At 47.2% G+C, this 15,743-nt stretch overlaps 3 protein-coding genes across 4 annotated transcripts in view; 2 read left to right on the top strand and 1 right to left on the bottom strand.

The window, feature by feature from the left end:
* The window catches only part of mphosph6 (M-phase phosphoprotein 6), a 70,195-nt gene extending 54,516 nt beyond the window's left edge, over positions 1-15,679 (top strand). The window contains exons 2-6 of the mRNA XM_084365367.1: positions 13,356-13,489; positions 13,788-13,900; positions 14,361-14,451; positions 14,877-14,977; positions 15,299-15,679. Of these exons, the coding sequence (XP_084221493.1) occupies positions 13,442-13,489; positions 13,788-13,900; positions 14,361-14,451; positions 14,877-14,977; positions 15,299-15,434 (489 nt within the window). The 5' untranslated portion in view covers positions 13,356-13,441 and the 3' untranslated portion in view covers positions 15,435-15,679. The remainder of the gene's footprint in view (positions 1-13,355; positions 13,490-13,787; positions 13,901-14,360; positions 14,452-14,876; positions 14,978-15,298) is intronic.
* snx20 (sorting nexin 20) lies at positions 2,698-6,024 on the top strand. Of its 2 annotated transcripts, none has more exons than XM_084363796.1 (4): positions 2,698-2,952; positions 3,567-3,646; positions 4,879-5,021; positions 5,332-6,024. In XM_084363796.1, exons 2-4 carry the CDS (start codon positions 3,580-3,582, stop codon positions 6,001-6,003), a joined length of 882 nt encoding a protein of 293 aa, XP_084219922.1. In that variant the 5' UTR covers positions 2,698-2,952; positions 3,567-3,579; the 3' UTR covers positions 6,004-6,024. The 2 variants fall into 2 exon arrangements, with proteins under 2 accessions (XP_084219922.1, XP_084219923.1); XM_084363797.1 differs by lacking the exon at positions 2,698-2,952 and adding an exon at positions 3,222-3,458.
* On the bottom strand, positions 7,938-12,583 carry LOC311264480 (uncharacterized protein). The gene is made up of 7 exons (XM_084365366.1): positions 12,163-12,583; positions 11,823-11,897; positions 11,655-11,738; positions 11,355-11,498; positions 9,207-9,376; positions 8,945-9,027; positions 7,938-8,184 (listed from the first exon to the last, which is right to left on the bottom strand). The coding sequence occupies exons 1-5, from the start codon at positions 12,402-12,404 to the stop codon at positions 9,250-9,252; spliced, it is 672 nt and encodes a 223-aa protein (XP_084221492.1). The 5' UTR covers positions 12,405-12,583; the 3' UTR covers positions 7,938-8,184; positions 8,945-9,027; positions 9,207-9,249.
* Positions 15,680-15,743: the final 64 nt, after the last annotated feature.

Raw genomic sequence — 15,743 nt, 5'->3', positions numbered from 1 at the left:
CAATCATAACCACAGTGAAAAGTAGAAAAATCCACTTTGTATGTTATTTATTGGACAATTGCAGTAAAGCATGAGAATTCAGTTTCTTCAGCCATAGCTCTCCGACCGTGTTCTGCACTGCAGGTAGCTACAGGTGGATCTGACAGGATGTAAATATTTCTGACTTCCTGTATTTTCTTTGACGGCGGCTGGAAACTGTCCGACTGGACTGCAGCTTGTTGTCAGCGCCCCCTGCTGCTGCCGCCTGGTCTCATCCACCTTCCAGGCGAGGCGCAGTTCATCTCCAACGAGCCTATTATAACCACATGAAGAAGAAACCTTCAACATGAAGGCCCCTCCCACTCACAACACCTCAGAGTGACGTCACCACCTGCGCCACATCTCCCGGATCTCAGCGGCTTTCCAGTTGCGAACCGAACCAGTGTGAACGGATAAGCTGGCGGCTCGGTCTGATGGTGTGATCACTGAACAGGTCCATCACTCAACAAAATAAAGAGAAATGTCCCACAAAGCAACGTTACAGGACCAAACAACAGTAACGTGGTAACTGGTCGTGTCTTTGGCAACTTATGAGGGAAATAATACCGCAGTTATTCGTGGAGAAGTGTCTGTCCTCCTGTCGGTCCTCCTGTCTGTCCGCCTGTCGGTCCTCCTGTCTGTCCTCCTGTCTGTCCGCCTGTCGGTCCTCCTGTCTGTCCTCCTGTCTGTCCGCCTGTCGGTCCTCCTGTCTGTCCTCCTGTCGGTCCTCCTGTCTGTCCTCCTGTCTGTCCGCCTGTCGGTCCTCCTGTCGGTCCGCCTGTCGGTCCTCCTGTCTGTCCGCCTGTCCGTCCTCCTGTCCGTCCTCCTGTCGGTCCGCCTGTCGGTCCGCCTGTCTGTCCGCCTGTCCGTCCTCCTGTCCGTCCTCCTGTCTGTCCGCCTGTCGGTCCTCCTGTCGGTCCGCCTGTCGGTCCTCCTGTCTGTCCGCCTGTCCGTCCTCCTGTCCGTCCTCCTGTCTGTCCTCCTGTCGGTCCTCCTGTCTGTCCGCCTGTCGGTCCGCCTGTCGGTCCTCCTGTCTGTCCGCCTGTCCGTCCTCCTGTCCGTCCTCCTGTCGGTCCGCCTGTCTGTCCGACCGACTCTTTGTCACATTTCTGCCCGAAAAACAGCGTCTGTCCCCGGCAGAAAACTTTAACTCGCCAAGTGTTTGTTGCGATGAAAAAAATCACCGTGACCGTCAGTCCTCCAGCGAGACTTAGTGAACTTTCCCCCAGAAAACAGCCTCCCTCCCCGCGAGTGAGTCAGACAGCGTCCAGTTTACTGATGGCGATTATGTAATTTAGAGAAAAACGTAACGTTGTCACTTTCAGGATGTTTGGTGGGTCAGGACCTCATCACAGCACATTGTAACAGCATCATATGATGATAAACAGTCAGCAGGTACATGTTTACCGGGTACCGTCACGCCTCTTCTGGAGCCGCGGCGCCGGCTTTCTGTGTGAATTACACTCTGGTTCTTCTTTTACGCCGGAGCTGCTCGGCTCTGTGTGAACAACCAACAGCGGAGAATTAGCGAACCGGCGATAATGTGGCGTCTCTGTTTCATGTGTCTCTCTGGCTGTGTCTCAATTCAGGGTCTGCATCCTTCAAGGGTTAGGGCCGTGAAAGAGAGACCGTGAAGGCCGCGTCCACCGTTGTTAAAGGATAACTGCCGTTTTTTACAACCTGGACCTTATTTCTAGCAAAATATACGATCATGTACTCACCCAGATAACTTTGGTGTCATTTGAAGTCGTTCGGACGAAATTAGATCCAGCGTAGCGCCGATATATCCATATAATGGGAGAGACGGGGCAGCGACACACAGCCTCTATGAGCATTATCTGCCACGAAACTAGTTCATTTCACCAATATTTTGTCATGATACGCTCGTGCTGTTCCCCTCTGAGTCCGGGCTCTAACCAAAGTTATCTGGGTGAGTACATGATCATATATTTTGATAGAAATAAGGTCCAGGTTGTAAAAAACGGTAGTTATCCTGTAAATGGGACGGTCCAGTCTGACGGGTCAGCAGATGATTCAGAACAATTAAATTATTTCTACCTGATAAACGGTCTGATTTGATTGCTGGATATCTCCTCACAGTGGATCTGATGAGACAGTCAGCTGATCGACCGTCCAATCAGCTGACTGTCTCTGTCCAGAGGTCCAAAGTCCAGAACCAGCCACTGACCACCGCTTCATAGTTGGACTCCAGTGTTCAGGCTCTGTCATGACTCTGACATTATTCCTGAATAAATATAAATAATCATAATAATGTGTAAATATATTGATCAACATCTATAACCTGATATTAACATCACTGTCTATCGAGATTAAAAATGTGCAGATTTTGAATTGTAACAGAGTAATAGAGTATTTTAACAGTGAAGTAAAAGTACTTTTACTTCTGCTGCTGACACGAGGTCACGTTGAGCTAAATATGTTACAACACTGAAATATTCAGGATCATCGTGACGTTTCAGAATGAAACATGGACGTCGTGTTAATAACGTGATCGTCTCATCACATCACATCCTGTGTTCAGGAGGAGCAGAACACATAGTTCACAAAGTTTGTGTAACCGGGTCATCAGGTGTCACACAGACACACAAACGTCCACTGATGAGCTGAAGTGACGTGACGTCAGAGACATCTCCACATATTCAGTAAACATCAGGTGAACATCAGAGTCTGCAACGTTAACAACATCTGGTCAACACATTCAGAACCAGTCCAGATGTTGATGACTGAGAAAGACCAGGTGACGTCCAGATGAGAGACTGAACAACACAGATGTCCTCTGAAGTGTCTCCGCCCACAGAGGAACTGAGGACACGTCAGTCTGAGCTGAGGGTGGAGAGAGGGCGGTGCTGACTCCACTCAGCTTCCTGCCGAGCCTCACGGGCTCAGACCCGCCTGTGCTGCTCACTCTGTCAGGTGAGTCACCGTGATGACTGCACACACACACACACACACACACACACACACGCGGTCTCTTCACTGTGCTGACTGACACCACCCGGCTGGCAGCGCTGCAGCCATAAACCAAACAGAGCTGCATTCAGAGAGTAGCTTCACACACACACACACACACACACACACACACACACACACACACACACTCACTGCTCTTTACTTCCTCTTCTTGTTTCTCGTTGGTTCGAATGTTTCTGTTGAACTTCCTCCTCCGTCTGTTCACACACACACACACACACACACACTACATGTTTAAATGTAGTGCTGAACAGTAACTAAGTACATTTACTCTGCATACATGATACTTCAAGTTACCTGAGTAACATGTAAGAGTATTTTTAGCGTGTGGTATTTCTACTTACTGCAGTAAAGGATCTGGTTACGTGTGTGTGTGTGTGTGTGTGTGTGTGTGTGTGTGTGTGTGTGTGTGTGTGGTTCTGGACGGACTTGGACCTGCAGGACTCGAGGTGAGACCGTTTATAGTTCTGTAAGTGTTGTCGGTTAATAAACGAGCTGCTGGATGTTTAAGTGTTTCCTCATGTCTCATGTCCTCATGTCTCCGTGTTGTGGATCAGCTGTTTGCCTGTGATGGCAGAACCAGAACCAGAACCTGAGAGGGACACTGAGGAGACGGACATCACGACTGTGGATCCAGGTTCTGACTCAGTCCATCACATGTTACTTTGACATTTTTACACAATTATTAACTTGCTGTTGTCAACACATGGACCCAGACGTTCCTCTGATGATCAGAACTGAACGGCTCCTCAGTCTGGACTGAACCCGTCTGTAAACCTTTAACAACCCTTATATTTCTGGCGGGTCAGGTGCTGAACAGTGGACTGATCCACTTTGTGGATGTTCAAAATGTGTACTCTGATTACATTCTTTGTGAACACAGATCTTATCAGATCACTTTATTTCACAGTTAAAGGGGAAGTCCACTATTTTAGAACCTGGGCCCAGTTATTAATGTCAGACGGGTCACTCTGAATCTCACCAGAACTGAGCTGTTGTCAGAATCAGGTTTAGTCCAGACCCACTGCTCGTCAGGTGTCAGAGTGACACTCAGTGTTTCTGTATATCATTAAAGATAACGGTTCAGAACAATGACCTCAGCCGGTCAGAGACACAAACAGAACTGTGATGGTGAGAGAAGGATTACACCACAGAACCACTGAACCGGGCCTAAAGCTTGAGTGTGACTCATTTACTCCAGAACATGAACCAGGTTTAAAGGAATAGTTCACTCTAGAATGAAGTCCAGTCATTATGGACTCCCCCTCACGCTGGTGAGAAGTCCGGTGTAGTGTCGTATTCCTCAAAGTGCAGCTGGAGACCCGCGGGGTACCGTCCGGCAGCAATCATCCATATAACGAGCGTCAATGGTGCCCGAGACGAAAAGGTCCGTAAAACTACACAAACGTTGTAATATTCCTCCATACTGCTCGTCCGCTGCAGTCCAAGTGTCCTGAAGTGGCGACGTCCAGAGTTTAGTCCAGACGACGTCACTATGCTGCATCCGCCTGGAGGCGCTGGTGTGACGATCCACAGCGGGTTTACATCCTGTTGAAATCCCCAGTGCAGCAGATCCCTCTCGTGTTTGTGTGTCGCTCGGTCGCTCACAGCTGGATGTAAATACCGGTGTGTATCTGTCGCCTCCAGCTGCACCGGACTTCTCATCAGCATGAGGGCGAGTCCATGATGACTGAGTGAACTATTCCTTTAATAATACCAGAAGTCCACTTTAAATTGGACCCTGTTATCAGAATGATTTTAATCTGACTGAAGAAATATTGTTAAAGGAGCAGTTCAACATTTTAAATAAAGGCTCATTCACACTGTGTGTGTGTGTGTGTGTGTGTGTGTGTGTGTGTGTGTGTGTAGACGACCCTCCCAGCTGTTCCAGTTTAACCACTAAGGAGCTGCAGCAGAACTGGAGGGCAGTGAAACAGAGAGAACGACCCGTCAGGCTGCTGTTTGAAATCCCATCAACTCGGATCATCGAACACACTCTGTCCAAACATGTGGTGAGATACTCTAACTCACACTGTAACTGAGTACTTTTACTCAAGTACTGGACTTAAATACAAAGTAACAGCTACTTTACTTGAGTATTTTGTTGTCATGCTACTCTTTACTTCTACTCCACTACATTTATGTGACAGCTTCAGGTTCTAGTTACTGAGCATAAAGACTGGAACAGAGGCTAACAGTTAGCTTAGCTTAGCATAAAGACTGGAACAGAGGCTTACAGTCAGCCTGGCTCTGTGGACAGGTGATAACACCCTCCTCCCAGCAGCTCTCTGCTGACCGTGGTTGCTTCTTGTTGGTCTGCAGGTGTACGAGGTCGTGGTGATGCGTTCAGGCAGCTTCGACTCCCGCCGCGTGTCGGTGGAGCGCCGTTACAGCGACTTTTCCCGCTTCCACCACAGACTGCTGGAGGAGTTCGATGAGGAGCTGGAGGAGGTGGTTCTTCCTCGTAAACTTCTGACGGGGAACTTCAGCCCTGAAATCATCTCGGAGCGTCGTCTCTCTCTGCAGGACTACCTGGCTAAACTCTACTCGGTTCGCTGCGTCCGCCGATCGCCGCTTTTCCCCAAATTCTTCACCGAGCAGGAGCAGAAGCGAGCGCACGGTTTGCTGCGAGCGGGACAGTTCAGGCCGGCTGTGGAGCAGCTGCAGACCGTGTTAGGTATTGAGGAGAAGCTGTTGCCGTGGCAGCAGCCCACCCTGATCGTACCGACCCTCTCCGCCCTGGCGGTCTGTTACCGGGACCTGGAAGAACCAGAACAGGCGTTTGCTGCGGCTCACAGAGCGCTGCCCGCCGTCAGACGCTACAGGCTGAAACACTACAGAGCTGCACTGCTGGAGCTGCTGGTGGACGTCGGCTATCAGCTGGGACGTCCTGTGGCTCAGTTACAGGAGGAGCTGACTGTCCTGAGAGACGCTGAGAGGGGGGAGGTGTCCTCGCGCTCCCTGAAGGAGCTGGTGGTCCAAGAGTTCACCTGAGGACCACCAGGACCCACAGCAACAGAACTGAAGCTCTTAGCTGCCATGTTAATGTTCAGACCCGCCCAGTGACACGTGTGTCAGCGTATAAAGAGCGATTCAGGATCAATAATCAGGTCAAACAATCAATTTAAAGGTGCAGCACGTAAAAATCAGACACCTGTTGAATTCATGCTCCACTCAGACAGGGGAGTACCTGCTAACTGCTGCTAGCTGTATACATCCGTGACTGTAGCTACTGTTAGCTACACACATTTTATATACAAAAGGTCAAAGGTCACCTTCACTGTGACATCACTGAACGTCACAGCTGTGAGACAAACAGAACACAGACGTGATGTGATGATTCTACTTTTAATTAAAACAGAATCAGAATCTAATCAGACGCAGTGTGGCCCCGCCCCGCCTCCCTCCGCCATTTTGAATTTATGATGTCATATCTGAAAACGAGATATTGATAAGATGGAGCTGCAGAGGTCTGCCACCTGGTGGTTGGGACATGAAACTGCAGCTTAGATGATTTTAAAATGGCTTCCACAGCTCTGATCATTGTGGCGGACCAGCGGGTCAGAATATTAGAACCAAAGTGAGAGCTGGTCCATAAATCTGATCAATATTGTTTGTTTTTTTGACCCAAAGACGTTTAATCAGCCGTCAGCAATGAAAAGAAAAATGTGTATTAATGTATTTGTTTATGATCACCTGATCGATTGATTGTGTAATCAATGCTCCTTGTGTTCTGCTGTCAGGACACATTATATCATAAATCATATATATTGTTTTCACTCCTTCACTGTAACTGATCATATTTATAATAATAAATAACAACATGCTTCACTGTGTGTGTGTGTGTGTGTGTGTGTGTGTGTGTGATGTAATCTGTGAAGTAACCACGTCTCTGACTGAATCTAAGTGTGTAGAGACGCTGCCTCCAAGATTTGAGGTTGTGGGTTTGATTCTCGAGTCGTTCTGGTCCAGGAATCTGATCTGTGTTGAACTTGGGACGGCTGTGGCTCAGGAGAGCCAGCGTCTTGTTATCGTAAGGTCGCTGGTTCGATTCCCCTGGTCTGCATGTCAAAGTGTCCCTGAGCAAGATACTGAACTGGCACCTTGCATGGCCGCCACCGCATCAGTGTATGAATGTGTATGAATTACTGTAAGTCGCTTTGTATAAGTGTATGAAGTAATACGTATTACTTTATACATAAGTATACAGTAATATGGAAATACTCAAGTAAACGTACTTAGTTACATCCAATCTGAGTATTCAGCGTAACTTCACCAATCAGATAAAATGAGTGACTGTGATGATCAGCTGACTCACAGTAAACAGTATGTAAATGTATGGATCAGTTACTTTACTGTAGTAATACTGTAGTAGTTCTGTAGTATAACTGTAAATATGTAATAAAAGCAGTTAATGTAACTGATGAACTCATGTTTGACTGTTAAATGTTATAATTTGATTTTTTCAAACTTTATTTTTCTGAATAAAGAACAAACGAGCCCAGAGACCGAGAACTGACTGATACAGTTTGTGTCGACCATGTGTCGCTCATGTATTGATCATGTATTGATCATGTGTCGCTCATGTATTGATCATGTGTTGATCATGTGTCGCTCATGTATTGATCATGTGTCGATCATGTGTCGCTCATGTATTGATCATGTGTCGCTCATGTATTGATCATGTGTCAGTGTGTCCTGTCAGTCAACACTTTATATGACGGTACAGTGAACTCATACTTTCTAACTGTCCAGGGAGGATTTAGGCCCCTTTGACTTCGTTTGTTGTCGTAGTTATTGTATTTTTCTTAGAATTGAGTCAATTATGAAAATTCAACCTGTAAATAATAACAATAATAATAACAATAATCATTTTAAATTGACCCCAGTCCCAGATTGGTTGGTTTTATGACGCAGGAATAACACTGTTGACATTTGAAGTGTTTGTTTTATTCCAGCACAAATGTTCAGAAATGAGAATATATCGTCCACGGGTCAGAGAGGTCCACGGGTCAGAGAGGTCCGGGCAGGACGTCAGTGTTGCTGCTGTAGCGGGGAGTGACTGTCCTTTAAAACAACACTTGTGTCCATTACTGCACTCGTCTTTTTGAAGTTCTTCTGCTGTCGAGTGACGGACAAACTCCACTTTGTCTCTGTCTTCTAGCTCGACTGAAACTGTGGACAAAAGACACAAACACTGGTGGTTCAGAACATCTGGATCTATTCTTGATGACACCAGCAGCACATGAATATGACAGTGTTTTACCACAAAGACATGAACAGTGGACGTCTGCAGAACTCTGACAGCTTCATCCTCCACACAGCTTCACACAGCTTCACTCCTCCACACAGCTTCACACAGCTTCACTCCTCCACACAGCTTCACTCCTCCACACAGCTTCATCCTCCACACAGCTTCGCTCCTCCACACAGCTTCACTCCTCCACAGCTTCACCCTCCACACAGCTTCACTCCTCCACACAGCTTCATCCTCCACACAGCTTCACCCTCCACACAGCTTCACTCCTCCACAGCTTCACCCTCCACAGCTTCACTCCTCCACACAGCTTCACTCCTCCACAGCTTCACCCTCCACACAGCTTCACTCCTCCACACAGCTTCACCCTCCACACAGCTTCACTCCTCCACACAGCTTCATCCTCCACACAGCTTCACCCTCCACACAGCTTCACTCCTCCACACAGCTTCATCCTCCACACAGCTTCATCCTCCACACAGCTTCACCCTCCACACAGCTTCATCCTCCACACAGCTTCACCCTCCACACAGCTTCACTCCTCCACACAGCTTCACACAGCTTCACTCCTCCACACAGCTTCACACAGCTTCACTCCTCCACACAGCTTCACACAGCTTCACTCCTCCACACAGCTTCACCTGAGCTAATACCTGAGTTCCTCGCAGCTTCTCTCACCTGTGTCACCGTGATGTTCATGTCTTTAGTGTCGTTGTTCACGTTGGTCACATTCAAAACTAGGTCGTCCACTCAAGCGTCACCTGAGAAGAGAAGAGAAGCGACTCGTCTCCTCATTATTCAGGTTCAATGTAAACCAATCAGACGTCTCATTAGATTTTAGTTATGATCTGTGCTCCTCTCCTCAGAGTAGCCGCAGCATCCTGATGACATCACATCGTTCACATGACTGAAGTGTGTATTGTGACATGAGGACACTCACCAGGACCACAACACTGGCTTTGGTTTGGAGACGAGTGATGATGTCACGTCTCTACGTGGACATCAGCAGCTGGATCTGGACTGGAGTCTCCATCTCCTCCTCCTCTGTCACCGAGACAGATTTCTGGAACATGATCAGTGTTCATATTTGTGTTCGGGGCACCGGCAGCACTGCAGGAACAAACAGTCAGACAACAGTCACACAACACTGATCTACTGACAGCAGGGGGGTCTTCCAGAAAGTGGGTTTTGTGAAAGCTCTGAGTTTGTTAACCCTGAGATGAGAGAAACTCTGAGTGTTCAGCTCCAGAAAGAGGAAACTGAACCTCTGGTCTGTTACTGTGGTAACTGACTCTGTGGACCTCACCTGCTCACTGGCAGGTTCACCTGAAGAAACCCTGAGTGTGACGGAGCTGTCTGACAGCGGCTGTCCTTTCCTTCTCAGTCGATCATGTTGAAGCAGAAATAATTCACATAGTTTTACACCAGGAGGAGAATTTAGATTCATTTAGATGAGCTCTCGCTCCCTGACGAGGACTGGACCCAACAGAACCGCTCCTCATCAGTCCGTCATTTATATTCTCCGGCCGCACAGCGAATATCAGGCTACACATCATCGCTGACGTGCTCTCAGGTCTGAACCATCCTCTTTAATCACTTCACAGGTTAATCAATCACCTTCAGCAGCCAGAAACAGAAATAACTCACATTTCATTTGGCTTCTGTATTTCCCACAGAAGCTACAACAGGAACCATCAGTAGAGCCCGGTGGACTTTTCCAACAACGTAATTGTGAGACTGTTTTTATATTTCATTTTCAGCTGATTTAAATTAAATAAAATAGCCTAAAATAAAATAAAACATTGAACAACATTCAACCACTTCCTCAAAGGCTAATATAAAAGACAGTGATGTTAAATTCAAAATGAAAAGACGACCGCAGTCAGTGACTTTTGTTACGGCCGCAGCCGTGTTACTTTTTTTCCCCCAGAAAATGTCTGCTTCCTGTTTTCTCCCCTGTTGCCATGGTGAATCCCAGTATCGGAGCTCCATTGATGATGGCTTTTTACTGGTCGTCAGGCACGAGCTCAGCTCAGAGTTAACATACTCAGAGTCCACTTACCTGACTCAGATCAGCTGTTCTGGAGTTCAGGGTTCGCCTCAGTGGCTGTTTTCGAAACCACATACTACCGTACTGCCTACTACATACTGCGTTAGTATACACTGTATACTGCGTACTGAATGTGGGATTCAGCATGCTACTTCAGCAGACCGACGCCGTTCACACCGCAGTATGCAGTAGCAAGTTTCCCAGAATGCATTTCGTGGCGACCGGCAGCGGTAGTTGTAAAACGGGCGTGAAGCTGTTTTATTTCCCGCTGCAGCGCTGTTAATATGTCACTTTATTAAGTTTTAACATGTTTTCATGTAGAAAGTAACCGTTCAGATCCCCAGTGTGCGGTTAGTTTACTCAGATGACGGCTGTTTAGTGATTTGCCTCGATGTTTCTGGAGAAGTGAAGCTCCAGAAGGAGCGGCTCGTCTCAGAGGCAGCAGCCCGTCTCCAGAGGTGTTCGGCCGGCCAACATGCGTCGTCGTCCCGGGGGAGACAGCAGGCCAGTTATCTTAACGCTAGAGGGAAGCTTCATGTCTGTAGTGGACAGTACACAGTACAGCGCTGTCTCTGGAGCTCTGTATGTACAGACATCACCAAATATTAATTAAAAAAAAGTTTTAATTAACAGAGTACTTTGTTTCATTTCACATGTACAACAGCCTGGATTTCTATTGTACCTACAGCTCTCGTCACAACAGTCAGCAGCCTGTGACTGTACTTATGTTAACAGACATAAACGCTGTACTGCTCCGGAGTACGTGACGAGGACGCCATGATCCCGGCTCCAGCGCATTGCATTGTGGGAAACAGTAGGCAGAGTAGACTGGTCGGATGCATACTGGAAATATTTTCCGAATCAGTACGACATCCGGGAACTTTTCGCGTACTGCAGATTTTGCTTTTGTTCACATACTACATTTTGGCCAAATCAGTGTACTGGCAGTACAGAATGCGGTTTCGAATACAGCCTGAGTTTGTTGAACCTCCTCTCTGGAGGAGCCCTCAGCACACACATGCAGTCACAACAACTCACCCAACACAGACGTGGTGCACATAACCTTCATCACTGTCCTCCTCATCGTCACTGTTCACGTCCAGTGTCAGTTCTTCCTCAGATGATGACAGAGGCATACCTTCACACGTCTCGTCCTCCCAGGTGTCATCGTCCCAGTCCACGCTGCAGAGACAACAGGACAGTTATCTACCTGCACGTCTGATTTATTAATAAACTGTCCTTCAGTTACTGCTGCAGCCTCACCAGCTGCTGGAGGTCTGAGGACGTACTGGAGAAAGAGTCACCTGTGTGTGATGATGACGTCAGGAACACACTCACCTAACCTCCACCTGGTACAGTCCAGGTTCCTCCGCAGGGCTGTTTCCGTTCAGCAGCTGCACATCTGCTGACTCAGCCTGATGCCTGGAGGAAACACATCATCAGCTGACTGTGATCATACTGGACCTCAGAAGCACAGAGGCTACGTAAGCAGCTAACGTCAGCTACCTGTCAGGTGAGCTCCTGGTCCCGCGGGGCGGGAGTCTCTTTCCGTGGGTCGGTGTGTGGCAGCCTCCCTCATAGCTACGACAGGACAGACGGACATTATCATCTTATCACCGCTAACTGCTCATACCTCCGAGTTGTTAGCTAAGCTAGCTTTTAGCCGGTAGCTCGGGAGCTAACATTAGCAGTGCTGCTATGTGCCTCATTATAAAAGGTACAGAGTGATGCTAACTGTTAGCTAACTCAGAGACATCGAGCGGCACTGATCACAGATGACGACCCAGCAACAAACACCTGAGCTAACGAGTCAGAGTCCAGCTGCTGCCAGGTGTGTGTGGCTCACCTGTCCAGCAGCAGCAGAGCTAGCTCCGCGTCGCTCTTCAGCCCCTTTGAGTCCTTCAGGTGTTTCCACCGATCGAAAGCGGCACCGATATAAATGCGGGTCCTGCAGGACTCCTGTCTCCTCCTCGAGGCGGCTCTCTTCGCTTCCCTCTTCTCCTCCAGGGTCCTCCTCCTCTTGCCCTGCTTGCTGGTGTAGGCCGTCTGAGGCAGCGCGGGGATCGGCAGCTTCGTCTGCTCCGCCATCACTGCCGAGCTGGAGGGAGCGTGCGCGTTCACGAGCAGACAGGACCGCCCCCTTACACAGTTCTCTGTCCTGATTGGATAAAGTGGGCAGGGATACCGGGAGGTTTCCTTCCTCTTTTGTACAAGTATGTAAAATGTGTCACGTGGTGCACGAGTCCAGAACAGAGCCGCCTCTGGGTCTTTATTTCCACCAGGAACAGAAGAAAGCAGCAGATCATAACCCTCCTCAGAATAACCCGGTTAACCCTGACCCACCCACCCGGGCCAACCCTGACCCACCTGGGGTTAACCCTGACACACCCAGGCCAACCCTGACCCACCTGGGGTTAATCCTGACCCACCCAGGCCAACCCTGACCCACCTGGGGTTAACCCTGACCCACCCACCCGGGCCAACCCTGACCCACCTGGGGTTAATCCTGACCCACCCAGGCCAACCCTGACCCACCCGGGTTAACCCTGACCCGGTTAACCTTGACCCACCCAGGCCAACCCTGACCCACCCGGATTCACCCTGACCCGGTTAACCTTGACCCACCCAGGCCAACCCTGACCGACCTGGGGTTAACCCTGACCCACCCACCCGGGTTAACCCTGACCCGGTTAACCTTGACCCACCCGGGCTAACCCTGACCCACCCGGGTCTTTGTCAACATTCCTTCAACATAAGAATCTGCGCCAGTCCTTCTCCATCATGAACTGGACACATTGTAGGACAATAGATGATTAATTAGCTCTTTAAGTTAAAGTTTATATTTTTCTAGTATCATTATTCATAAATACATAGTATGGGTCAAAGTCCGGCTCAGACAGGAGTCATCACTTCACCTTGTTTTCTGACATCAAGATGATCTATTGAACGTCATCGCTATCAGAGGTCGATTAGCCGGACTGCTAACTGCTAACTGCTCAAAGCCGCTCCACGCTCGGCTGCTTCTGTCTGAGTGTTAGCAGCTCGTGGAGGTTCGGCTGAAGACTCGTGTTCAAACTGTCAAAGTTCTGCTCTCGGATCAGTTTGTCACTTTTAAACTATCAATAATGGCGAACGACTCCGTGAAACTCTCCAAAAACCTCCTGCGGATGAAGGTCAGTGAAGACGTCTTTGCTAATAAACACGAGAGGTGCTAGCCGTGTGTTAGCTAGCTTTAGCTCTCAGACCACTCCAAATCTCATTCAGAAATCAGATTATAAATGGATTTCTGCTTTTTTGAAAGAGCGAGCTAGTGGAAAACGTCGACATCTTGTATGATATGTTAAGTTTGAACTCGTTATTTATTCGGCTTGTAATTCAGCCTCTAAACTGCTCCTCATTGGAGAAAAGTCAACTACCTACCTGTCTGTGTACAAACGAGTTACTCAAGTGTGGTCTGGTGTGAGTCCACAGTTCATGCAGAGAGGTCTGGACGCAGAGACGAAGAAGCAGCTGGAAGAAGATGAGAAGAGGATCATAAGTGATGAACACTGGTATCTGGACCTGCCAGAGCTGAAAGCTAAAGAGTAGGTGTCAGCTGCTACGTGCTAACACCCTCAGTACCTCCCACTCACCTGCTACACTTCATGTCGCACCAAACTCCGTTCAGAAATCTGCCAGTTTAATTTTGAGAGGTTAACTGTCTGTCTCTACCCACTGGAACTGTATTAATATATATGTTTTGTGAACAGTAAGGCCCACTAATAATTTCATCATAAATATAATCCATCAGCCAACACTTAATCTATAATGTGTCACCTTTTATAAATGTAAGGAGCCAGAGGAAAGACTGAAACATGTTTGATTTATAACTCATCATAATTAAAGTGTTTAGGTCTCTGCTGACATTTAGACTTATAAAGCTGATCAAATGTAGACAGTACAGTTTTTATAGGGACATCTTACACTTAGTCTATCAGGTATTTAACTACCTAATTATCTAATTGAAACCGTCTTTCTAATATTATGTCCTCTGTTCTGCATCAGGAACTTGATTATAGAGGAGAAGAGTTTTGTTCCCTGTGAGGACCTGAAGTACGGTCGCATCTCGTTCAAGGGTTTCAATCCTGAAGTCGAGGTTTGTTTTGATTTATTCTTCATGAATTCGTCACATCTTCTGCGTAAAAGTTAGTGTCAGGACATCAGAACGCTCAAACACTGACCTGTAAATACAGTGATGTTGTCTGTTTCACATCAGACTAAACAAAGGTCAACATGTGTTTAACTCAAAAAGTAAAAACATCTTTTTTTATTTATATACTTTATCTTAAGGATGCAAAATCCTACGTTCACTTTAAATTTCATCTGATGTTCACATTTACAGTATTTTTACATTTTCTCTAAAAGCTAAAGAAAAGTGTCTCCTCGTGTCACACAGTGAACACTTAAACAAAGTAAACTTTCTTAAAAGGCTTCAAGTAAAATAAGATAATAATCCAGTTCTTCGGATATAAATGTGACCCGGGTCTGTTGACGGTTTACATTGTTTTGCGTCCGTCACAGAAACTGATGGCTCTGATGAATCCGAAGAATGAAGAAGAAAAACAAGAGGAGGAAATCAGCCGGATGCAAACGGACGTCACAGATGAAGAAATGGCTCTGAGGTACAAACAGACTGACGAGCTGCTAATGAATCAAATATGAGTTTAGATTTAAAAAGACTTTCAGGTGTTTTGTTGTGATGTCACAGAGCAGGATGGACGCTGGAACCTCTTTACTAGTTCTCACTTAAATGTTTAAAGACGAGTTTAACTGAGTTTTTTTGTTTTACTGTGAAATAGTCAAACCTGGACATGATATTGAGACTTGGGGAGTAAACCTGTCAGTAACCTGATGAGGATCAGATAGATTTGTGTTTCAACTCCACGTGTTGGAGGATTTTACTTTGATTTTTTGCTTCTGACTGGATGTTTCTCTCTCTTCAGGTACGAGAGTTTAGTCGGAAGCATGAAGAAGAAGTTTGCAAAGAAGCGTCAGAGAGCAGCGACAGAAGAAGAAGACGTCAACCACAACGTTGTAGAAACCAACACAAAGAGAGTGTTTCTGAAACCTCAGGACTGAGCCCACCATGTCACAGACTCCTACTCTACTTTATGTAAATGACTCAATAATACTTTTTTACATCTATGTTGGCAGAAGCTTTGAGCACGAGTGTCGGCTGTGGAGCAGCATGGCAGCGTTTTAAAGCTGGTTGGATGTTATACATCCTGTTTTTTTAAAAGAGAGACGTGTATCTTTGATGCTGAGTGATGGACGGTGTTTTTACAGAATGGATGAAACCTGCATTAAATCCACAGCTCAGTGAACTCGTGTCTGTCGTGTGTCTGTGGCTACTTTAAATACTTCTGTAAGTAAAAGTTCAACATTATG

This window comes from Pagrus pagrus (assembly GCF_965226575.1).
Source record: "Pagrus pagrus genome assembly, chromosome: 10".
NCBI classification, from domain to species: domain Eukaryota; kingdom Metazoa; phylum Chordata; class Actinopteri; order Spariformes; family Sparidae; genus Pagrus; species Pagrus pagrus.
The sequence above is the reverse complement of the archived record's forward strand: the minus strand, read 5'-3'. Positions and strand labels throughout refer to the sequence as shown.